The sequence below is a fragment of the Pantherophis guttatus genome, chromosome 4 (genome assembly GCF_059756535.1).
Source record: "Pantherophis guttatus breed Tessera chromosome 4, ASM5975653v1, whole genome shotgun sequence".
NCBI classification, from domain to species: domain Eukaryota; kingdom Metazoa; phylum Chordata; class Lepidosauria; order Squamata; family Colubridae; genus Pantherophis; species Pantherophis guttatus.
The window spans coordinates 7054371-7079447 of NC_142066.1; the positions used below are offsets into that span (position 1 = coordinate 7054371).

Here is a 25077-nt window from a genome sequence, read left to right on the forward strand (position 1 = left end):
TCCCACACTCAGAAGGTTGATCCTGGTTGACTCAAGAGTGACCCATTCTTCCCTCCTTCCAAGGCCAATAAAATGAAGACTCAGATTGTTGGGGGCAAAATGCTGACACTGCAAACCACCCTTAGAATAATGTAATACTATGTGCATATACGCCACTTTCTCTGGAGTTTTTCTATGACACTTTCAGCCTTCTGCTTCTCATGATATGGCTTCACCTTGGGCCTTATAACAACTATTACCATATTTTTCGGACTATAAGACACACTTTTTTGTCTCCCTTAAAGAGGATGAAAATGTCTGTGTGTCTCATAGACTGAATATTGCTGAAGCCCCGCCCACCTGCTGGCCATTTTTTGGCCTCTGCATGCCCCATTTTTGGGCCTTTATTTGGCCTGTTTTCAGGGCTTTTTTCAGCCCATTTTTCACCCCCAAAAAGGGCCAAAAAAAAGCCTTGAAAATGGGACATAAAAGCCCCAAAAATGGGCCAAAAAAAGTCAAACCTCTGCTCAAGCAGAAAACCCTGCTAGACAAATGTTTGTCCAAACTCTCCTTAAAAACCTCCAGTGTTGGAGCAACACAATTTTTGGAGACGAATCGTTCCATTGATCAATCATTCTAACTGTCAGAAAATCTCTCCTTAGTTCTACTTTGGTCCTCTCCTTGATTAATTTCCATTCATTGTATCCTCCCCTGCCTCCAGGTGCTTTGGCATATAGGATGATGCCCTGCTTCTTTGTAGCAGCTCCTTAGATATTGGAACACTTTTGTCTTGTCACCCCTTGCTCTGTCAAAATGTTTGCCTTTGTTGGTAATTTGGTACCCAGAGGATGGGGAGCTCAGAAGCAAAGCAATCTGACATCTGGGCATCATTATGTGAAGTTTTGTTGACCAGAAATATCTTCTGGAGAATGAGCAGAACCCTCAGAATGCATTGATGCCAATAAAAGGAAAAACTAAAGAAAAACATTTGAAGAGGCATTTTGAAAAGCAAGCTTAGACAGCCATATTCACAGGAAGGCTGAAAGACCTTCCCAGGTCATCTGAGAATGTCCAGACAGGACTTACTTTGGTGTTATTGATAAAGCAAATCCACAAACATGTGAAAAATGCCGTAGAACCCCTTGAAGTCAGAATGCCAAGCTTTTTATAAGACTGGACTGCCTCAGAGGAGAGGTTTCAATGCTTTGTATAACCTTCTTGATAAAGAAGCTAAATATTATTAGGCAAACAGAATTGATGGTAATTGATGTTTGAATCCCCAAATCTTACCCATACTAATATGCACCAGAAAGGAAAAATATCTAATATTGTAACTCTTTATTCTTATTATCTTCACTATAAATCTTGGTAAAGAAGTTGAATAATATTAGGAAATATAAATGACATTACAATGAATTCTTGATGCCAAAATCTTACATATACTAATCAATATTGTACTAGAAAGTAAAGGAATTGAATTCTTCAGTTCTTTCTTCTTACTAGCTGATCCTTAGTATTCATCTCAGGTCTCAACAGAATGATGTAGCATTTAGGGAAAAAGATACAGCCCAGTAATCCTGCACTAGAAGCTAAGATGGAGAAGATCTCCACAGCCAACAAGGCTTTTCCTGTGGAGCTCAGGTAAGTTGGAACAAATAGCACCCAAACACTGCAAAATACCAGCATGCTAAATGTAATGAATTTGGCTTCATTGAAGCTGTCCGGTAATCTGCGAGCACAGAAGGCCACAAAGAAGCTGGCAAGAGCCAGGAAGCCCATGTAGCTTAGGACACAGGAGAACATGACCGTAGAGCCTTCGTTACATTCATTGATGATGGCCTCGGTCACAGAATGCATGTTCAACTGTGGGAATGGAGGGGAATATCCTAGCCAGATGGCGCAAAGGCCAACTTGGATGAGAGAGAAGAAAAGGACAATGCAGGTTGCCATTCTTTTTCCCACCCACTTCTTCATGTTGGAGCCTGGCCTGGTAGCCATGAAGGCTACAACCACAGTGAGGGTTTTGGCCAAGATGCAAGAAACAGCCACGGAGAAGATGATGCCAAAGGTTGGTTGTCGGAGAAGGCAAGTGACTTTACCGGGTTGACCAATGAACAGGAGAGGACACAGGAAGCAGAAGTGGAGGGAGATAAGGAGAATGTAGGTGAGGTCCCGGTTGTTGGCTTTGACCAGAGGGGTATCTTTGTGCTTAAGAAATATTCCTAATATGAGAGCAGTGATCAAAGACAATGAAACAGAAACGGAGGCCAAAGAAAACCCTAGAAGTTCCTTGTAAGAAAGGTATGTTACAACTTTGTGGATGCAGTCATCTTTTCCTTTGTTTGGGTATTGGTCTTCTGGACATTTGAAGCATTTTTCCATATCTTTAAGACAGATGGACAGATGGACAGAAAGAAAGGAAGGAAGGAAGGAAGAAAGAATTCAGGTCAATTTGTGTATAGCACTTTGTCTCCCAGCAGAGTTGTTGTAACATCCTGTATGTTTATGTGTATACGTATCTATATGTGTGTATCTATATGTGTATGTGTGTGTGTGTGTGTGTGTATATATATATATATATATATATATATATATATATATATATATATATATATATATATAGTGAGATAAAAGTTCCGCTCGCACATATATGCTAGTCGTTCCTGACTCTCTAGGAGGCAGTGCTCATCTCCGTTTCAAAGCTGAAGAACCAGTGCTGTCCGAAGACATCTTTGTGGTCATGTGGCCAGCATGACTAAATGCCAAAGGCGCATGGAATGCTGTTACCATCCCACCAAAGGTGGTCCCTATTTTTCTACTTGCATTTTTTACATGCTTTTGAACTTCTAGGTTGGCAGAAGCTGGGACAAGTAATGGGAGCTCACCCTGTTACACAGCACTCGGGATTCCAACTGCTGAACTGCCAACCTTTTGATTGGCAAGCTGAGTGTCTTAGCCACTGAGCCACCACATCTCGTGTGTGTGTGTGTGTGTGTGTGTGTGTGTGTGTGCCTGTCTGACTGTCTGTCTCTCTCTCTCTCTCTCTCTGTGTATCAATTTGACCTCATGAGTACAACATTCAACAAGAAACCATTGTGAAAATTGTGAGTTCTACTCCCACCTGAGATGGAAAGTCAGCTGGATGACCTTCACTCAGAGCCACCAAAAATAACATGGACTGCTTTGGATTTCACATAAGTAGAAGTTCCAAAGGTGCTTTTTCAAGGAGCAACTGGACTTTCTGTTTTTTCTTTGAAGACACTTTGCTTCTCATCCAAGAAGCTTCTTCAGCTCTTCTTCAGCTTCTTGAATGAAAAGTGAAACACTTTGGATGAGAAGCGAGGCCATGTGATGAGGTGAGCTCCTGTCCTTGCCCCATCCTCTGCCAACCTAGCAGTTCAAAAGCATTCAAATGTGAGCAAATAAATAAGTACCACGTTGGTGGGAAAGTAACAGAACTCCTTGACATCATGCTGCCTATGTACTCAAGAGACATCAGTTTCAGAGTTCTGGTTAGTTAACTGATGCAGCTGCTTATATTACTGCTTTAAGATAAAAAACAAGAGACTGCTATAACAATGGATAATGTACCTGTTTTGTTTGAAATCTCCCCTTCAGGGCAAGGAACACAGTCATAGCAACAAAATTTTTCCTCTTCCTTTTTCTTCTTGTGTTTTCCAGGATGGCACTGTTCATTACACACTGAAAGGGGACAAACCTAATACAAGTAGGAAAAAAAAAAACTGGAATGAGAATGATACATTCAGGTATTTCTATGTACAGGTGGTCCTTGACTTACAGCAGTTCATTTAGTGACCATTCAGAGTTTACAGCAGGGTTGAAAAAAGTGACTTACGGCCATTTTTCACACTTACAACCTTTGCAGAATCCCTGCGATCATGTGATCAAAATCCAGATCCTTGGCAATTGGTTCATATTTATGAGAATTTGGGGAGGGGGTGTTCCCATCTGCTCTAGCTGAACTTCTTTTGTCTGGTTTAGGTGATATTTTTCCTTTATTTCCTTAATGACTTTGTTATTTGTCCCCAGTGTACTTGTCCATAAGGCAACTGGATTTTGCTTTTCCCTGAAGACATTTTGCTCCTCATCCAAGAAGCTTCTTGAGATCTTCAGTTAGAATTGAAGACATTTCTTGGATGAGAAGCAAAACATCTGCCTTTTGAAAAAGCACCTTTGGGACAACCAAATTCTGGATGACCGTGAATCTCCATAAAGACTTAATAACTTCTTATCTATCTCCTGAAGGAATCTTTTAGACAACGTTCATGCCTACCCATGCCTGCTTCATCTTTAGGTATGGCAGCTTCAGTCTAGCCTCACAAACTGTAGCGTTTCACTTTACAACCTTAAGAAAAATGTTATAAATTCAGTCACAAAACTCAACAGCTGCTTTGCTTAACAGTGGAAAATCTGGTACCAAATATGGTCATAAGTCAAGAGCTATCTGTATACATAAATAATATTTCCAGAAAAAATGGCTGCCAGTACTATGTGCAAGAATCTAGGTCCCAAGTCTATAAGATAAACAAAGCATCACATATTGCATTTGTACTTTAATTGAGGTAGAAATCAGATTTAGAGAGGATTCTGCCAATTCTAATAAAAACAGAAAGGTTGAGGTTTCCCAAGAAAGACAGTAAGAGTGACTGATGTTCAGCCTTATGGCATATTTGGTCTGACTGCCAAGGTTCTGTAGTAAAGATTATACAGTCCTATTATTTATTTTTCGGAGTATAAGATGCACTCTCCCCCCCCCAAAAAAAAATGAAAATTTGAGTGTGTTTTATATTCCGAATTTATTTTTATTTTTTATTTTTTTATTTTATTTTGAATTTGTATACCGCCCTTCTCCCTGAGGACTCAGGGCGGTGAACAGCCAAGTAAAAACATCAAATACAAATATTAAAATACAGTTAAAATATACATATATAAATTTGGCCCCATTAATTAAAAACAATAAACAAAACACTTAAAAACACTTAAAAAATTAGGCCAGCACGGCTTGCTGGAAAAGGAAGGTTTTAAGGGCACGGCGGAAGGCACCGAGGTCTTGGATTCTCCTTATCTCTGGAGGCAATTGATTCCAGAGGGTAGGTGCCCCCACAGAGAAGGCCCTCCCCCTGGGGGTCACCAGCCTGCACTGTTTGGCTGATGGAACCCCGAGGAGGCCCTCTCTGTGGGAGCGCACGGGTCGATGGGAGATCGTCGGTGGCAGCAGGCGGTCTCGAAGATAGCTAGGCCCTATGCCATGGAGCGCTTTAAAGGTGATAACCAACACCTTGAAGCGCACCCGGAAGACCACTGGGAGCCAGTGCAGCTCGCGCAGGAGCGGTGCTACATGGGAGCGCCAGGCTGATCCTGTCACTACCCGCGCTGCTGCATTCTGGACCAGTTGGAGCCTCCGGGTGCTCCTCAAGGGAAGCCCCATGTAGAGAGCGTTGCAGTAGTCAAGGTGAGAGGTGACGAGGGCATGAGTGACTGTGCACAGGGAATCCCGATCAAGAAAGGGCCGCAACTGGCGGATCAGGCAAACCTGACAAAAGGTCCCCCTGGTTACAGCCGTCAGATGTTCCTCCAAGGACAGCTGCCTATCCAGGAGGACTCCCAGATTGCGAGCCCTCTCTGTGGGGGCCAACGACTCGCCCCCAATAGTCAGTGATGGAGTCAACTGACTATATCGGGATGCCGGGAGCCACAGCCACTCAGTCTTGGAAGGGTTGAGCCTGAGCCTGTTCCTCCCCATCCAGATCTGCACAGCCTCCAGGCACTGGGACATCACTTCAAGGGCATCGTTGGGGTGGCCTGGGGTGGAGATGTACAGCTGAGTGTCATCAGCGTACTGGTGGTATCTCACCCCAAAGCCACGGATGATCTCGCCCAGCGGCTTCACATAAATGTTGAACAGGAGGGGCAAGAGGACCGACCCCTGAGGCACTCCACATATAAGAGGCCTTCAGGTCGACCTCTGCCCCCTGCCAACACGAACTGCGACCGGTCGGAGAGAAAGGAGGAGAACCACCATAATACGGTGCCCCCCATCCCCAACTCTTCCAACCGGTGCAGCATGATACCATGGTCGATGGTATCAAAAGCCGCTGAGAGGTCTATCAGGACCAGAACAGAGGAACAACCCCTGTCCCGAGCCCTCCAGAGATCATCAACCAATGCGACCAATGCCGTTTCCGTGCTGTGTCCAGGCCTGAAACCCGACTGGAACGGATCTAGATAGGATGTTTCCTCCAAGAATTGTGGAAACTGTCGCACGACCACACTCTCAACAACCTTCGCCAGGAAGCGAAGGTTGGAGACAGGACGATAGTTGGCCAATATTGCCGGATCCAGGGACGGCTTCTTGAGGAGAGGCCTCACCACCGCTTCTTTCAAGGCGGCGGGGAAGTGACCCTCACTCAACGAAGCGTTGATAACACCCTGGAGCCAGCCTCGTGTAACCTCCCGGGAGGCCAGTACCAACCAGGAGGGACACGGGTCCAGTAAACATGTGGCCGCACTAAGTCTCCCCAAAATCCTGTCCACATCATCCGGAGTCACAGCATCAAACTCCTCCCAGATAACATTCTCAAGACTATTCCTCGTCACCCTGCCCTGATCTACCCAGTCAGAGTCCAAATCCCCCCGGATCTGAGCGATTTTGTCATACAGGTATTGTCCGAAATCCTCCGCCCTGCCTTCCAAGGGATCCTCCCGCGCTCCCGGATGGAGCAGGGAGCGGGTTACCCTGAACAGGGCGGCCGGACGATTCCCTGATGACGCAATAGAGGTGGAAAAGTAGTTAAACTTTGCCGTCTTTATCGCAACTAGGTAGGTCTTAATATACGACCTTACCAGTGTTCGGTCAGATTCAGCGAGACTGGCCCTCCAACCGCTCTCTAGGCGTCTTTTCCGGCGTTTCATCTCCCTCAGCTCCTCGGTGAACCAAGGAGCCACGAGGGATCGACACCGGGTCAGAGGCCGCAAAGGCACGACTCGATCCAAGGCCCCACCAGCCGCCCGATCCCAGGCAGCTACCAGGTCCTCGGCCGAGTCGTGTGCCAGATCTTCAGGAATTGGCCCAAGCTCCGTCTGGAACCTATCAGGATCCATCAGGCGCCTGGGGCGGATCCATCTAATTGGGTCCGCCTCCCTGCGGTGGGGTGTAGCGGTTCGAAGGTCCAGACGAAGGAGTGAGTGATCTGACCATGACAAGGGTTTCATGTCTATATCCCCTATAATAAGACCACTCAACCACTGGCCAGAGACAAAAATCAGGTCCAGCGTGTGTCCCCCCCTGTGAGTGGGGCCATGAATTAACTGGGTCAGGTCCATGGCCATCATGGAAGCCATGAACTCCCGAGCCATCTCTGACATTTCACCAACGGACGGCAGATTGAAATCACCCATGACCATAAGCCTGGGTGTATCAACTGCCACCGTGGCTATCACGTCGAGTAGCTCGGGCAGGGCCGTTGCCACACAGCAGGGAGCCAGGTACGTAAGCAGCAAGCCCATCTGAACCCCATGACCCCATCTCACAAAGAGGGACTCACATCCGGCAATCTGTGGCACAGTGGTCTCCCTTGGACCCAGACCTTCGTTAATAATAACCGCCACCCCCCCGCCCCTCCCCTGGGCCCTTGGCTGATGGAATGCTCTGAAGCCTGGTGGACACATCTCAACCAGAGGGACCCCTCCCTCCGGGCCCAACCAGGTCTCCGTAATACCCGCCAGGTCCGCTCCCCCCTCTTGAATAAGATCGTAAATGAGGGGGGCCTTATTTACCACGGACCTGGCGTTGCACAGCATCAGCCGGAGGCCCAGGTCCTGAGTATCTGAGCCACCTAGTATCCGAGGGGAGCCTTGAGGACCGGGGCGTGCAATCGCTCTCAAGTAGCGAGTGCGCACCCCCGGCACAAGATAAGGTCCTCTGCTCCCGCCATATCTGCCCCTCCCATCCACCGTGCTGATGACATCCCCAATCCCTCGTCCTGCGCCCTCCAGACCGTTACCCTGTGCCAGGCTGGGCCCTGACCTAGGTGGATTACCCCCCCCATCCCCTTCGGTCGCCCTCCCAGTTCCCCTTAAAAGATTATTAAAAACCCTAATTAAAAAACCCCTCAATCCCCGCTTTAAAACATGCCACCTCTCGGGGCTCCAAAGCCCGTCCTTAAGGTAGGCCTTCGATAGAGTGGAAGGCCATCGCCGCGAGAGGGGGGCATCTCGCAGCGCAAGCAAATCTGCCGAGGTATAAGCCATACAAGTATTTAGCTTTTTCGAAGTTGTTTTTCAGCCGTAATGAGGCACTAGCAAGTGAAGTGATCTTCCGTGTTTTGCCTGCTTTTCTCATTGCTGCTCCCTCCAATAATCAGCTGTGTTTTACAAGTTTTTTTTCAGCCCTAATGAGGTGCTAGTGAGTGAAGCGATCTTCCGTGTTTTGCCTGCTTTTCTCATTCCTTCTCTCTCCAACGATCTGCTGTGCTTTAGAAGCTGTTTTTTTATCCCCAACCAGGGGATAAAAAGCAAGCATGCACACTCAAAACCAGCGAACTAAAGTGTTGAAGCTGACCAGACTAAGGATGCTAGCCAGAAGAATACCTGATAGGCAGAATTCCTATTTTCCTCCCCAAAAACTAAGATGTGTCTTATATTCTAGTGCATCTTATACTCTGAAAAATATGGTAATTTGTAAAAGCCATTGAGAAACCAAAATTGGGAACTGGGGAAAAGAGAAAGTACAGGCAAGGAAGCAAGTGGAATGATATGGAGAAGTGAAGGAACACTTGTCTGAGGTCCTTCAAACATGGCAATGTTACCTATGCTAAATCCAGATCTGATTTGATGTGAAATCAATGTCAGTGATCCAACTGGAGAACATGGGCTCTCTCAAGAAGCCACAAGAATACATACCTGATTGAAAGCTCTAGGCCACAAAATCATATTGTCACTGATGACAAATTCATCTTCTTGGGCTCCATTTGGATCGATCCATCCAATTTTTACCCTCTCAAAGGACCTGTTTGGAAAAATGACCATGTGCACAATGTCAAATCCACCTCTCATTTCCTTTTGCTCATTGAAGGACACTGTCTCACCAGCAGAATTATTGAAAGAAACCCTTTGAAGGTAGGGATGGAGCTAATGGAAAGCCAAGAGGAAAAAAAAAAAGAAAGAAAAGCTTACAACATTTAGAAGAAAGAAAACAAAATGGATGAATACCATTAGATTTCATTTCTGCTTGCAGTTATGGTGAAATAGTTCTACTTCCCTAATTCCAGTCATTAATTCTGATTAAGAAATATTATAACCTCACAGACTTCAAATGAGTCTCAGCCTAATTTCTTCTCCATCACTTACATAGAATAGAATAGAATAGAATAGAATAGAATAGAATAGAATAGAATAGAATAGAACAGAACAGAACAGAACAGAACAGAACAGAAAAGAAGGAGAGGAGAGGAGAGGAGAGGAGAGGAGAGGAGAGAAGAGAAGAGAAGAGAAGAGAAGAGAAGAGAAGAGAAGAGAAGAGAAGAGAAGAGAAGAGAAGAGAATTCTTTATTTGCCAAGTGTGATTGGACACACAAGGAATTTGTCTTTGGTTCATATGCTCTCAGTGTACAAAAAGAAAAAATAAAATATATTCGTCAAGAATCATAAAATACAACACTTAGTGATAGTCATAGGATACTAATAAGTAATCAAATCATACTAGGAAACGATAAAAACAATATAAGTTGTAAAGATACAAGCAACATGGATATAGCCATAAGTGGGAAGAAATAGGTACTAGTAAGGATGAAGAGAAGAAGAATAGTAATAGTCTTACTAGTTAATTTGACAGTATTGTGGGAATTAGTTGTTTAGCAGAGTGATGGCATTTGGGAAAAAGCTGTCCTTCTGCCTTTTTGTTCTGGTGTGCATTATATTTGGCAGGGGAAAAAATCAAGAATCAAAATACAGTCACTGCAAGATAGTAGAGAAAGAGGAGGATTTGGACTCCCAGATTGGGAAATTTACTATAAAGCAACATCACTTATATGGATCAAAGACTAGATGGGATTATGAAACAAAAGAATTTTCACATTAGAGGGATATGATTTAGAGAGAAGGTGGCATTCCTTTTTATGGGAGGGAAAAAATAGACAACATAACTATTTTCAGCGACATCTAATCAGAGAGGCACTACTACAAACAGGGCAAGGGATAGAAAAGAATCACTATGATAAAATTCTAGAATGGTTATTCACAATGGAGGCACAAATTTACCCAAATGCATTAAACATTGACAAAATGAAAAGATATAAAGATTTGTTAAATAGTCAAGGGGAATTGAAAACAAGGCAGGAATTAAAAGAACAAAGTACAGACATTGATTGGTAGCCTTACATGCAAATAAAATCTAGATATAAGACAGATTTGATACACTATGGATTCCAAAGAGAAGTACATGAATTAGATAAAATCCTCCAAAACAAAAGAATTTTAACATTAGAGGGATACGATTTACAGAGAGGGTGGCATTCCTTTTTATCGGACGGAAAAAATAACTATTTTCTTTTCTTCTTCTTTTTTTGTAAAGTTTTTTTTTTTTTTAAACACACAAACAAACATACAATGCATCTTTTCTGAACAGAATATTGGCCCGGTTTTAAATTTGTACAGATTTTTATTCATTTTTAACACAATTTTATATATTCAATTTTTCTCATATCTTTTATTTTCTCTAAATTTAAAAAACCAATATTACCCTTCATCTTAATGTTTCATGCTAGTATAATTCCTTTTTTCTTTTCCCTCCTTAAAATTTGAACCCCTAAATTTAAATTCACAGAACATAATACAATCCCCAATTATTTCCTTAAGTTATCTTATTCTACTCACCAATAATTCTTTTATCAACTATTCCAGATAATACATTTCAACAGTTAAACATATTCAATAAAGAAAAAAAATCAATTAAATATCAATCTTACTTCAATACCCCTATATTTAAATTCATATAACATAATACAATTCCCAATTATTTTCTTGAATTCTCTTATTCCAATCTCAGATAGTTTTTTCTTTACTAATTATTCCAAATAGTACATTTTGACATTTTTATCGAGACCAATTAAATATATCTAAGTAATTCATAATCCAATATCATTTCAACTTTCTTTTCTTATTTAGTTAAGTTCCAAATATATAATTAAAAATATTCCATTTGTTACAGTACCCTTCATTAATTCTTTAAAGATACAGTTCATTTCTTCATATTAATTTAAATGGTTTATTATTTACCATTCTATTACTTCAATTATTTATACATTTGTCTCTTATACTCCAGACATCATAGTTTCACTAATTAGTTAAAGAATCAATTTAATATCAATCTTACTCCAATGTCCCTAATTTAAAATTCAAATAATATAATACAATTCCCAATTATTTTCTTAAATTCTCTTATTCCAATCTCAAATAGTTTTTTTCTTTAGTAACTATTCCAAATAATACACTTCAACCATTTTATAACATTTTTATAAGGACCAGTTAAATATATCTAATTAATCCATAATCCAATACCCTAGTAGTCATTTCCTTTACCCCATATTTCTCTTCCATTTCTTTCTCCCTTCCCTTCCTTATATTTTATTTTCTTTTTCTTTCCCCTTCTTCTTTTTTGTATTTTAAAATCCTGAACTCTCTTTTCCCTTTTTCTTATCTTTCCACTGTTAGTCCCAATGTAATAATTTTTTTAAAATCATAAACTCTTTTATTTTGCTGTATCTTTCCCGTTATTTTTCATCCCTTTCCCCTTTTTCTTATTTTGTCACTGATAATCCTAGTGTAATCATTTAAGTTTTTTATATATTCTTTCTAGTCCACCCTCTTTTCTTTTTTTGTTTCTTTCCCCTTTTTCTATTTTTTCCATTGTTAAGCCCCGTTTAATTTTTAAGTACATTGTTATCATCATTTCTTTCAGTTCCTGCACCATTTTATTCTTTTTAAGTTGATATTGTTCCAATTGAATTTACATTATAGTCCTCTTTTTTCTCTTTTCTCTTTCTCTTTTCTAATTTAAAATTCAGTCCAAATATACATAGTCCAAATTGCGCATTGCATTCCAATTTAGTTTCAATTTAAAGTCATTAACCAGTCCTTCTATTACAATTTTTTCTTTATTCTTTTAATCTTCCTCTCTTTAAAGTTTCCAAATTAAAAATAATCTTTTCGGGTTCTTAATTCTTCTGATTTTTTTTTTTAATTCTCCAATTACTTAAATACAAAACAAACTTCTAGTCGGATTTTATCACTTTATAATATCCGCCTTAATCTTCTTCAGTCCTTCACACCTGTTATCCGCTATTACAGCTCCAGGACTTCACAGTTATTTTAAAAGTCTTTTTTTTCTTTCTTTCTGCCTATGAGTTAAATATCATTCACCCAGCTTCAATATTCTGTTCAATTCTACACTCCTGCCCATTACTTAATCTGGTTGCCCCAGTTTACTGGTGGTCGTAATGGCCGCAGCACTCCACTGCAAAGTCAGAGAGAAAAACCTCCGACCTCTGAGGAACTTGCCTGTTCCTCTTGGTCTTCCAAGGTGCCTCTCTTTCTTCTCTGTCCCTGCAGGACAGATCTGGTCCAAAGACCCCTCTGCAGCGGTTCGTCAGCCCGGGATTTCATGGGGCTCATCAGAGCCCGCTAATCCCCGACTGTCTCACCGCAATGCTTCTAGTTGAATCACAACATAATTATTTTCAACGACATTTAATCAGAGAGCCACTACTACAAACATGGCAAGGGATAAAAAAAAAGAATCACTATGATAAAATTCCAGAATGGTTATCCTTAATGGAGGCACAAATTTATCCAAATGCATTAGACATTGACAAAATGAAAAGATATAAAGATTTGTTAAATAGTCAAGGGGAATTGAAAACAAGGCAGGAATTAAAAGTGTCTGGAGGCCGTGCGGGCCTGGATGGGGAGAAACAGGCTCCGACTCAACCCCTCCAAGACCGAGTGGCTGTGGCTTCCAGCGTCCCGATATAGCCAGCTGACGCCATCACTGGCTATTGGGGGCGAATCACTCGCCCCCACGGAGAGGGCTCGCAACTTGGGCGTCCTCCTGGACGCACGGCTGTCTTTAGAAGATCATTTGACGGCCATGGCCAGGGGGGCTTTTTATCAGGTTCGCCTGATACGCCAGCTGCGCCCCTTTCTAGATCGGGACTCTCTACACACAGTCACTCAGGCACTAGTCATTTCCCGCCTGGACTACTGCAACGCTCTCTACATGGGGCTCCCCCTGGGGTGCACCCGGAGGCTCCAGCTGGTCCAGAACGCGGCCGCGTGGGGGATTATGGGGGCGACGAGGCGCTCCCATGTGACACCTCTCCTGCGCGAGCTGCACTGGCTCCCAGTGGTCTTCCGGGTGCGCTTCAAGGTGTTGGTGACCACCTTTAAAGCGCTCCATGGCTTAGGGCCGGGGTATTTACGAGACCACCTTCTGCCACCAATAGCCTCCCACCGGCCAGTACGCTCGCACAGAGTGGGCCTCCTCAGGGTGCCGTCCGCCAGACAATGTCGGCTGGCGACCCCCAGGGGGAGAGCCTTCTCTGTGACGGCGCCCACCCTCTGGAACAACCTTCCCCCAGAGTTACGTATAATAACAGACCTCCGGATTTTTCGTCGGGCCCTGAAAACCTATTTATTTCAACAAGCTGGGCTGGCCTGAGTTAAATTTTAAATTGATTTTAAATTGGGTTATCTTAATTTCGGCCAAAATATTTAATTATTTTAATACTGTTCTTAAATTTTGTATGCTTTGTTTTTATCTTGGCTGTGCACCGCCCTGAGTCCTATTGGAGAAGGGCGGTATAGAAATTTAATAAATAAATAAAAGAACAGGGTACAAACATTGGTGGCCTCACATGCAAATAAAATCTAGGTATAAGACAGATTTGATACAATATGGATTCCAAAGAAAAATACATGAATTAGATAAAATCCTCCAAGGCACAGAAGATAAATTGATAAAAAAAAATTATAACTATCTATTAAGGTACAAATTGGAAGAGAAAGGTAGTTAAGGAAAATATGATAATTTGGGCAAAAAATTTTGGATATAACATTGAATTGGATAAATGGAACAAAAATTAAAAACTGACAATGTCTGTATCCTATAAAGAAAACATGTACAAAAGATTGGCAAATATTTTTCCCAAAACTTCATCAACATGATGGAAATTCAAACAGCAAAAGGGAGCATATTACCATATGTGGCAGTCCTGTTATAAAGCAAAACAATATTGGAGTAAAATCAGATCACAATTAGAAGAAATAACCAAACAACGTACGGCGATGAGGCCAGAATATTTTTACTAGAAATACTCCTAAAGTCATATGAAAAAGAAATATAATATTTAATTATTCATATTATCACAGCAGCAAGAATAATCTATGCTCAGAATTGGAAAAACAGTAATATACCAACCGAAGATAATTTGATCAGAAAAGTTTTGGAATGTGTGGAAATGGATAAACTTACAAAGGAGATACAAGAAAAAGAGGAAACAGAATATTACTTAGTGTGGGAGAAATGGTATGAATGGGTGGAAGAGAGAGATAAAAGGCAAGGAAAATTAAATAATGGTTGAAATAGGAGTAGAAGCAGTGGTGGGATTCAGCCAGTTCACACCACTTTGGGAGAACCGGTTGTTAACTTTCTGAGCAGTTTGGCAAAGTGGTTGTTGGAAGAAATCATTAGGGCAGGGAATCGGTTGTTATACTTGAATCCCTCCACTGAGTAGAAATACAATAACAAATATGAGGAAACAAAAACTGTAGAAACGAAATTGTGTACAGGGGTATTTATACGTATATATATAAATAAATTAATATTAGAAGAATATGTACAAAAGATACATTAGAATAAGGGAGAAAAAATGTATGAGTAAGAATTTTTTTACTGATGCGAAACTGTTGAAAAGGAAAAATTGTTAAAGCTTTCTTTCTGTTTTTTTTTTTTAAAATGTTTAATATTTTTTTTTAAAGTGTTCTGTTGTTTTTACAATTACCTGCCAAGGTTGCAGCTCAAAAAGTTCAGCATTTTGAACCTTCCTGAAAGATCTCTGATGGGACTGATAAAACAACATGGCATTCAAAGCATGTGCTGCTGCATAAACACCATTATAGATACTGTAGCTATGTACAGTGGTTCCCACCTCAAAGAGAGGCCCAGGGAGGTCCTGTAATCTCTCTTTGCCAGTACACATTTCATTCTTCTCTATTTCCATACCAGGATCTGGAAAAGTACAGTCAAATGCTCGCTCCCAAAACTCCTTCTGGAAGCCCTGACTTTTGGTATTGGATGGTTTTATGCCCTCAAGAAATTTGCTGAACCCCGGAAGTTCTCTTGAGTGAAATGTAAAGGAAATGGCACCATGGAAAAAGTTCAGGTCCCAACTTCTTTGCAAGAAGGGTAATGTGAAATCAATTCTACTTGTCATGACCCATACTTTCTTAAATGAATCTTTTAATTTATTTCTGAGTTCTTGTACGAGTAGAATGGTCCTCAGCTGGGAGAGTGTCACTGATTCTCCATAGAGGAGGAACACCTTGGTTTTCTGATCAGTTAAAGGTACATCGATATATGAGGTTATTTCAGTCATTTCTTCAAAGTTATCCAAAGAGACGCGCTGTGGGATTTTTTGTCTGTAAGCTGTGCAGATGCCATTCTGGAAAAGCAAAGCTTCCAGAGTCTGCAGGAACTTCTGTCCATTGTCATTGTCATGAATGAAGATCCCGATCCAGGTCCATCCAAAATGTTGAAGCAATTTAAGAATCCCCAAATATTGTTGGGCTTCGTTGGAGACCATGGAATAGAACGAAGGGACCAGAGTGGAATCAATCTTCCCAGGGACCAGTGCACCATAGGTGAGCTACAAATATAATATATAGGTGAGTTAAAAATATAATTATAATTTTTAAAACCAGCGGACAGCTTCATCTCTGTATGTCTGATTTTGCTACCATTTTTTAAATAACTTGTCAATGCATAGAAAACCATGGATTAGTTTGGGAACTGTTTCTGAAGTATTAGTGCATAATGCATTTCCAGCAATATTTTTTGGTCAGAGTTGGAAGGGACTTCATTGGTCATCTAGTCCAGACCCCTACTCAAGCAGGAGACCCTACACAATTTCTGATAAATGGTAGTCCAATCTCTTCTTGAAAGTCTCAAGTGATGAAGCTCTCACAGCTTCCGAAGGCAACAATCATAAACCAATCCATTACCATCTACTTAGAGACTAACAACCTACTCTCTAACAAACTATTTGGCTTTAGAAAAACATTGTCCTGCAATCTGCAACTATTACACTGCAAAAACATATTGGCTTCAAAACTCGACCAGGGTAAATCAATAGATGCAATTTACATAGATTTCTGTAAAGACTTCAATTCAGTGGTACACGACAAGTTACTTCTAAAACTAAAATCTTATGGCATTTCCGGTTTCCTGCATAAGCTAGAATAGCTGCGTTCTCTTTGCGGATGATGTAAAACTATTCAACACCATTGACAATGCTGCTACTTTACAATAAGACCTTGACTATGTGTCAGAATGGTCAAACAATTGGCAACTCCAAATCTCAACCAATGCTCTTTTTAACACATTGGCAAAATCAGAACACAAAATACAAGCTGGATGGAAATGACCTAACAGACAACCTCACTCTGTTAAAGACCTTGGAGTACTCATCTCAGATGATCTAAGTGCCAGAGCTCACTGTAACAGCATTGCTAAAAAAGCATTAAGAGTTGTTAACTTAATATTGTGTAGCTTCTTCTCCGATAATATTGAACTGCAAACTAGGGCATACAAAACTTTTGCCAGACCAATTCTTGAATACAGCTCATCTGCCTGGAACCCGCACTACATATTGGACATTAATACAATTGAACGAGTCCAGAGATATTTCACAAGAAGAGTCCTCCACTCCTCTACTTGCAACAAAATACCTTATGCCACCAGACTCAAAATTTTGGGCTTAGACAATTTAAAACTTCACCGTCTTCGGTTTGACCTAAGCATAATACATAAAATCATCTGTACAATGTCCTACTAAATGTCCTACCAAACTCAAGGTAAACTGATCCAAACTCAATTTCAGAAAATATGACTTCAGTAACAGAGTGGTCAATGCCTGGAATGCACTACCTGACTCTGTGGTTTCTTCCCTAAATCCCCAAAACTATAACCTTAAACTGTCTACTGTAGACCTCACCCCATTCCTAAGAGGTCTGTAAGGGGCGTGCATAAGCACACCAGCGTGCCTACCTTCCCCTGTCCTAATGTTTTCTTTTAATCATATCCTTTACATGTATTTATAATTATTTTTACACTTGTATCTGTCATAAAATACATGAAAATAATAATAATAATGATAATAATAATGATGATGATGATGATGATGATGATGATAATATAAAAAAACAAAAACAAAAAAACAAAAACAAAAAATTGGCAACCCAGATGAACCAGATCCTAAAAACATGATGAATGGATGACAAATGGAGGACATTTTTGATCCAAAAAGATAAAGAAAAAGGAAAGGACACTGGAAACTATAGGCCAATCACCTGTTTGCCAACAACATACAAGCTTCTTACTGGTATCATCGCAAACCAAATCTATGGATACCTGGAAAGAAATAACTTGCTTCCTGTAGAACAGAAAGGATGCTGCAAAAACTCAAGAGGAACAAAGGATCAATTGCTGATCAACAAGCTAATCCTAAAGAACTCAAAGAAAAGATGAACCAACCTGTTCATGGCTTGGATAGACTATAAGAAAGCATTTGATTCAGTTCCCCATAGCTGGATCAAGAAATGCCTGGAAATCTTAGGCATCAGCAGGAACATACAAAAATTCTTGGAATCTTCAATGAACCTCTGGAAAATGAAACTTATGGCTAATGAAGAAGAACTGGGTGAAGTTGAAATTAAACGAGGCATTTTCCAGGGCTATTCCCTTTCACCCCTACTTTTTATACTCTCAATGCTACCACTGACAATCATTTTGAAGAAGATGAACTGTGGATACGAACTTGCAAAGAAAGGACTGAAAATCTCGCACTTGATGTACATGGATGATTTGAAACTGTTTGGTAAAACAAAAGCTGAACTGAATTTATTAATTGAAAACACAAAAGCCAAGACATCGGTATGCAGTTTGGAATTGACAAATGTGCAACAATAGCAACCAAAGCAGGCAAGATCACAGAAGAGGATGGAATAGAACTAGAGAATGAAGAAATGATAAAGGCAGTAAAATCAGAAGAAGGCTACAAGTACTTGGGGATTTTAGACGCCTCTGACTTAATGAATAATAAAGTCAAGGAATTAACTTCAGCCAAGTACATTTGGCGAATTCGTAAGATATTAATGTCCAAATTGAGTGGAGGAAACTTCATAAAAGCCATAAATACCTGGGTTATATCTGTGATTAGATACTCTGCAGGAATAATTGACTGGACCCAGTTGGAGTTAGACAATTTGGACAGAAAAACAAGGAAGCTTATGACAATGAATCATGCCTTGCACCCTAAAAGTGATGTTGACTGATTATATTTACCAAGAGCAGAGGGTGGTCGAGGACTCCTACAAGTAAAGCAGACTGTGGAAGAAGTAAAATGCAGCTTGAATGATTACATCCAGAAAAGAGAAGAACCAATGATTAAGGAAGTAAATAAAGGAGGCCTTTTAAAGACAACTAAAACAAAAGCAGAATATAAGAAAGAAGTAATTGAGCAGCGAGCTGAAAATTGGAAAAGCAAAGCTCTGCATGGCCAATACTTGAAAAGTATTGAAGGCAAAGCTGACCAGAAACTAACTTGGAACTGGTTAAGATCAGGAGTACTGAAAAAAGAAACAGAAAGCTTTATTTTGGCAGCTCAAGAACAAGCCCTAGCCACAAACTGCATGAAGGCAAAAATTCAACATGTTACCACCAACAGCAAATGCCGCCTCTGCAATGAGAAAGATGAGACAGTCGACCACCTGATCAGTGGGTGCAGCAAAATTTCACAAACTGACTACCTACAACGCCATGACCGTGTTGCTAAGATCATTCACTGGAAATTGTGCCAGAAGTTTGGATTTGAGTACAGCAAAAACCACTGGGAACATCAGGTTGAGAAAGTTTTAGAGAATGAGAAACTCAAGATCTTGTGGGACTTTAGGATTCAGACTGACAGGCACTTGGTCCACAACACACCTGACATAACAATAGTTGAAAAGAAAAAAGTATGGTTCATTGACATTGCAATACCTGGTGATGCACGGATTGAAGATAAGCAGCAAGAAAAAATCACAAAATACCGGGACTTGCAAATTGAAGTTGAGCGACTGTGGAAAAAGAAATCGTGTGTTGTCCCGATTGTAATTGGAGCCCTTGGAGCAATACCCAAAGGGCTACCCGGCTATTTAGAAATTCTAAATTTGCCGGACTTGAATATTTTGACTCTACAAAAAACCACCTTACTCGCAACAGTTTACATCCTCTGACGATACTGTAATGGTTCCTAGGTCCTTGGTTAGAACTCGAGCTGCTGAGCTATTAACCAGCCTCAAAGGCTGTGAATCTCACCAAAGATTAAATAATAATAATAATAATAATAATAATAATAATAATAATAATAATAATAATGTTTTGGAACATAATACCCTGGATATCACGATTGTGGAGAAAAAAGTGTGGATCATCAACATTGCCATAACTGGTGACAGCAGAATCGATGAGAAACAACTTGAGAAAGTCACCAGATATCAGGACTTGAGAATCGAACTGCAGAGACTCTGGCATAAACCAGTGCAGGTGGTCCCAGTGGTACTCGGCACACTGGGTGCTGTGCCTAAAGACCTAGGCAAGCACTTAAAAACAACTGGCGCTGACAAGATCACCATTGGTCAGCTGCAGAAGGCCACCTTACTGGGATCTGCTCACATAATCCGCCGATACATCACACAGTCCTAAACGCTTGGGAAGTGTTCAACTAGTGATTTGTGATACGAAACCCAGCATAGTTATCTCTTTTGCTGTGTATACTGTCATTTTTGTGTAAAATAATAATAATAAAACTTCTGTTCCATTGGTAGATTGTTCTCAGTCAGAAAGTTCCTCCTCATTTCTAGGTTGAATCTCTCCTTGGTCAGTTTCCATCCATTATTCCTTGTCTGGCCTTCTGGTGCTTTGGAAAATAGCCTGACCCCTTCCTCTCTGGGGCAGCCCCTCAAATATTGGAAGACTGCTATCATGTCTCCCCTGGTCCTTCTCTTCACTAGACTAGCCATGCCCAGTTCCTGCAACCGTTTATCATATGTTTTAGTCTCCAATCCCCTAATTATCCTGGTTGCTCTTCTCTTCGCTTTTTCTAGAGTCTCAACATCTTTTTTACAGTGTGGTGACCAAAACTGGATGCAGTTAATTAGCCTTTCAATTACCTTTTCCTCCTTTTGGAATCACCAGGAGTTTAAGGTGAGGAAAAAAATATGTAATTCCATGTTTTATAGTGCAAGACCCCTACCTGTGGAATCTTGTAGAGACCAAGGATATCTGCCATGTAAAAAGAGGTATCAGAACCAAGTCCTCCAATGATGGCTATCAGGTTCTTCTGTCTAGTACATTTGTAGTTGGGAAGAAAGCTCCTTGATTTGAAGAGCAGGTCCAAGGTGGTCCGATAAGTCATCTTTGCATCATAGTAGCTGTCGTAGATATGGAATCCAAGGGTAACATTAGGCAAGATCTGGGGATCCTCATTGATCTCCTTCACAGCAAAGGTCACGGCAAGGGCATGCTGGTAGAACTTTGTCACCATACTGAAAATAGAAGTGCATTCTTTTCCAAACATGTGCAGAAATCACGCTTCCAATGTTTACAAAGCTACAAAACGTCCTCAGCCAGCATCCTATTCATGTTTGCAAAAACACTCTTTTACTTGAAGTTTTTTCTAAACTCAATTACATAAGTCCACCTAGTTTTTAAAATGTGATTTGCAATAAAAAAACTGGAGAGATTGAAATCAATTAAATGCAACACTATAACAAATATAAATTTTAATTGTAATTGTATTTTTTTAAAAAAAGAAAAAACATTGTTCACCATTTAGAATTATTTGGTAAGAGGGGTTGTTGTACATATTGAATCAATTGATCAATAAATTTAATTTTTAGCACAGAAGCCATTAAAGGAAAAAAAATGAAGAAGGGATGGAGCACAGGGGCTGCAAGGGCAAAAACACAATTGTTATTTTCATGAGAAGACAAGGAAATGTTGAATAGAAAGTTCCATATGCATAGAAAATTGTAACTGACATCAAGTTTATTGCATTATTATAAATGAATTGAAAAACCACAGCTCATGTCAACTGGTTATAAAATATAGCAGCATAAAAGTATATCTTTAATATAGTCACACTTTATTTATTTATTTTATTTTGCAAGCTAGATATTGTAACTGTTTTCACATCATAGAAAATAGAGGCTGACTATTTTTGTTGTTGTTTCCTAGCACTTTACCTTTCTCTAGAATCTTAGGCCAATGTTTCAAAATAAAAAGAATTATCCATAAGGATGGACCAATGCATTGATTACTTAACAGTAAGGCTAATACTGAGTAAGGTATTATAGTTTATGAAACATTATCTCTCACAGACAAAGTTCCTCAGTTCCACCTTTGTTGTCAGTCTGGCTAATATTTGCAAGTGCAGTGACCAAAACACACACACACACACACACACACATATTCTCTCAAAGTTGCATTTTTTCTTGCAAAAGACAACTGAACTGTTTCTTTATTTGTGTCATCATTTTCCAAGGTATCAGTGGAGATTCTCAGTCATCCAGATCATAACTGATATAGTTGTCCAGTTGCTTTTTGAAAAAGCACCTTTGAGATTCTTCTCAAAGATGCTGCATCAGTTATAATGATAACCAATGAACATTATGTGTAACCTATAACATTATAACTGTTGTATAACCTATAGCATTATAACTGATGAGGCAATTGGACTTTCTGGTTTTTCTTTAAAGACGTTTCACTTCTCATCAAAAGAAGCTTCTTCAGCTCTGAGAAGCAAATCATCTTCAAAGAAAGAAAAGAAAGTCCAGTTACTGTACCTCTTGAAAAAGCACCTTTGGGAGACCCTATATTATTTCAGACATACAGTATGGTTGTCCAGTCTTTTTTTGAAAGCCTTCACTGGTAGTCTTCCATCTTCTTCCTCTTCAAATAAAACAAACAAACAACCCAGTTGTCTTTTGAAAGAAAAGAAATTAAACCTTCAAAATACAATAACTATGACCTGGATTTCTGAGAATCTCCATAGGTAAAAACACTTACTCAGAAAAGTCAGCTGAGACCTGTGAAGGCATTTCCTCAAATAGATCTTCACTGAACGCATACGTAAACTGAGAGATCATCCCACCAATGAGGAGGTCAGCTGGCTGGTACCACTCATGAGGAATGGGGATAAGATCACTCTGGTGACATTTCAGACTGGCTATATTTCCCACTAAGTTAAGGATCAGAGTCAAAATCATAGATTGTTTCATCGTCTGAGAGAAAATCTCAGCTTTCTGCATCTGTACAGTCTTATCCATTTCAACTGCCATTTTCATCAGCCCCTGTCATTTTTTAGAAAAATAGATTGGTTACCACTTAACAAGGAGATAAATGCAAGTTGATGTGTATCAGCTGAGCCTGCTAACATTCTAACTTCAGATGGATATCAGTAGATTAAAAAGGGAGAGATTTGAAAAATTAACTCTTCAGAAACTCCCTTACTTCAGGTCCCTCCTCCCAGTTTTGAATATCAGAGGCAAAATAGACATGTTCAGACTTATTTTCTCCTGGGAAATAGTTGAACAATAGGTTGGTTGGAGGAAAATTTATTTGACTAAATCCGGAGAGAGATAATTCAGACAATAATTCTTTGAATGCTGGGTTTGGAATCCTAAACAACCTTTTTGCTAATAATTGCATTTTTTCCCTTCCTTCAAGCTTGGAAGGGTATGTGTGCATAGAGTTAGTTTGTGTGCCCATCTGGCCATGACACTCATCAATGCCCACCTAGTTGTAGTGAACCAACCAGCCATGCCCACCCAGCCATACACACCTGGCGGCTTTGAGTCGTCTCATTCTAGAATTAGAATTATAGAATAACAGAGTTGGAAGGTACCTTGGAGGTCTTCTAGTGCAACCCCCTGCTTAGGCAGGAAACCCCACACCACTTCAGACAAATGGTTATCCAGCATCTTCTTAAAAACTTCCAGTGTTGGAGCATTCACAACTTCTGGAGGCACGTTTTCCAACAATTAACTGTTCTAACTATAAGGGAATTTCTCCTTAGTTCTAAGTTGCTTGTCTCCTTGATTAGTTTCCACCCATTGCTTCTTCTCCTACCCTCAGGTGCTTTGGAGAATAGCTTGACTCCCTCTTCTTTTTGGCAACCCCTGAGATATTGGAACACGGCTATCATGTCACCCCTAGTCCTTCTTTTCATCAAACTAGACATGCCCAGGTCAGCAACCGTTCTTTATGTGTTTTAGCCTCCAGTCCCCTAAATATCTTTGTTGCTCTTCTCTGCACTCTTTCTGGAGTATCAACATCTTTTTTACATCATGCAACCAAAACTGGATTATTTATTTATTTATTTATTTATTTATTTATTTATTTATTTATTTATTTATTTTGTCACATTTCTATGCCGCCCCACTCCCAAGGGACTCTGGGCGGCTTACAACAAAGAATAAAACAATGCAAACAATCTCATAAAAGGATAGGGTGTGGGCAGTCCAGACCTCAGGAGGTAACTGGTTTCAGAGAGCTGGGGCAGCCACAGAGAAGGCCCTCCCCCATGGATTCGCCAGCCGACATTGTTTAGGAGGAGACCGACTCTGTGGGATCTTACCGGTCTCTGGGAGTTATGTGGTAGAAGGCGGTCTCGAAGATAGCCTGGCCCTGAGCCATATAGGGCTTTAAAGGTAATGACCAACAGCTTGAATTGTACCCGGAGACCAATAGGGAGCCAGTGCAGCTCGTGGAGAATTGGTGTAATGTGAGTGTATCTAGGCGCACCCATTATAACTTGCGCGACTGCATTCTGGACCAACTGTAGTCTCCGAACACTTTTCAAGGGTAGCCCCATGTAGAGCGTGTTGCAATAGTCCAACCGTGAGGTGACAAGGGCATGAGTGACTGTGAGGAGAGCCTCCTGATCCAAGTAGGGTCGCAATTGGTGCACCAGATGAACCTGTGCAAAGGTCCCCCTAGCTACAGCTGTCAAATATTGTTCCAGTCTCAGCTGTGAATCTAGAAGGACACCCAAATTGCGAGCCCATTCTGAGGGGGGTACTTTCTCACCCCCCAGAACCAAGGATGGACAATCGACATAGTCTTTAGGGGGCAATACCCAGAGCCATTCGGTCTTGTCTAGGTTAAGTCTGAGCCTGTTGACTCCCATCCAGATCCTCACAGCCTTCAGGCACCGGCACATCACATCTACTGCTTCATTGAACTGACGAGGGGTGGAGATATACAGCTGGGTATCATCAGTATATTGCTGATATTCCACCCCGTGTCATTGGATGATTTCACCCAGTGGTTTCATATAGATGTTAAATAGGAGGGGAGAGAGGACTGAGCCCTGAGGCACCCTGCAAACGAGGAGCCTAGGGGTCGACCTCTGTCCTTCTATCAGGACCAACTGTGATCGACCAGAGAGATAGGAGGCAAACCACCACAACATGGTGCCTCCCACTCCTAGCTCCCTTAGTCGTACCAGAAGGATACCATGGTCAATGGTATTGAAAGCCACTGAGAGGTCAAGTAGCACCAAGATAGAGGAATGACCCCATCTCGGGCTCACCAGAAATCATCCCTCAGCGTGACCAACGCAGTTTCCATGCTATAGCCAGGTCTGAAACCAGACTGAAAAGGGTCCAGATATTCTGTTTCATCCAATGACTGCAGGAGCTGAAGTGCCACCACCTCTCTACAACCTTTCCCACAAAGGGTAGGTTGGAGACTGGATGAAA

General features: G+C 40.9%; 1 protein-coding gene across 1 annotated transcript; it reads right to left on the reverse strand.

Moving 5' to 3' along the window:
- Positions 1–1451: 1451 nt before the first annotated feature.
- LOC132709880 (vomeronasal type-2 receptor 26-like) lies at positions 1452–20858 on the reverse strand. Its single transcript, XM_060684869.2, has 5 exons — positions 20568–20858; positions 15057–15920; positions 8902–9129; positions 3571–3697; positions 1452–2363 (listed from the first exon to the last, which is right to left on the reverse strand). Exons 1-5 carry the CDS (start codon positions 20856–20858, stop codon positions 1462–1464), a joined length of 2412 nt encoding a protein of 803 aa, XP_060540852.2. The 3' UTR covers positions 1452–1461.
- Between the last annotated feature and the right edge of the window lie 4219 nt (positions 20859–25077).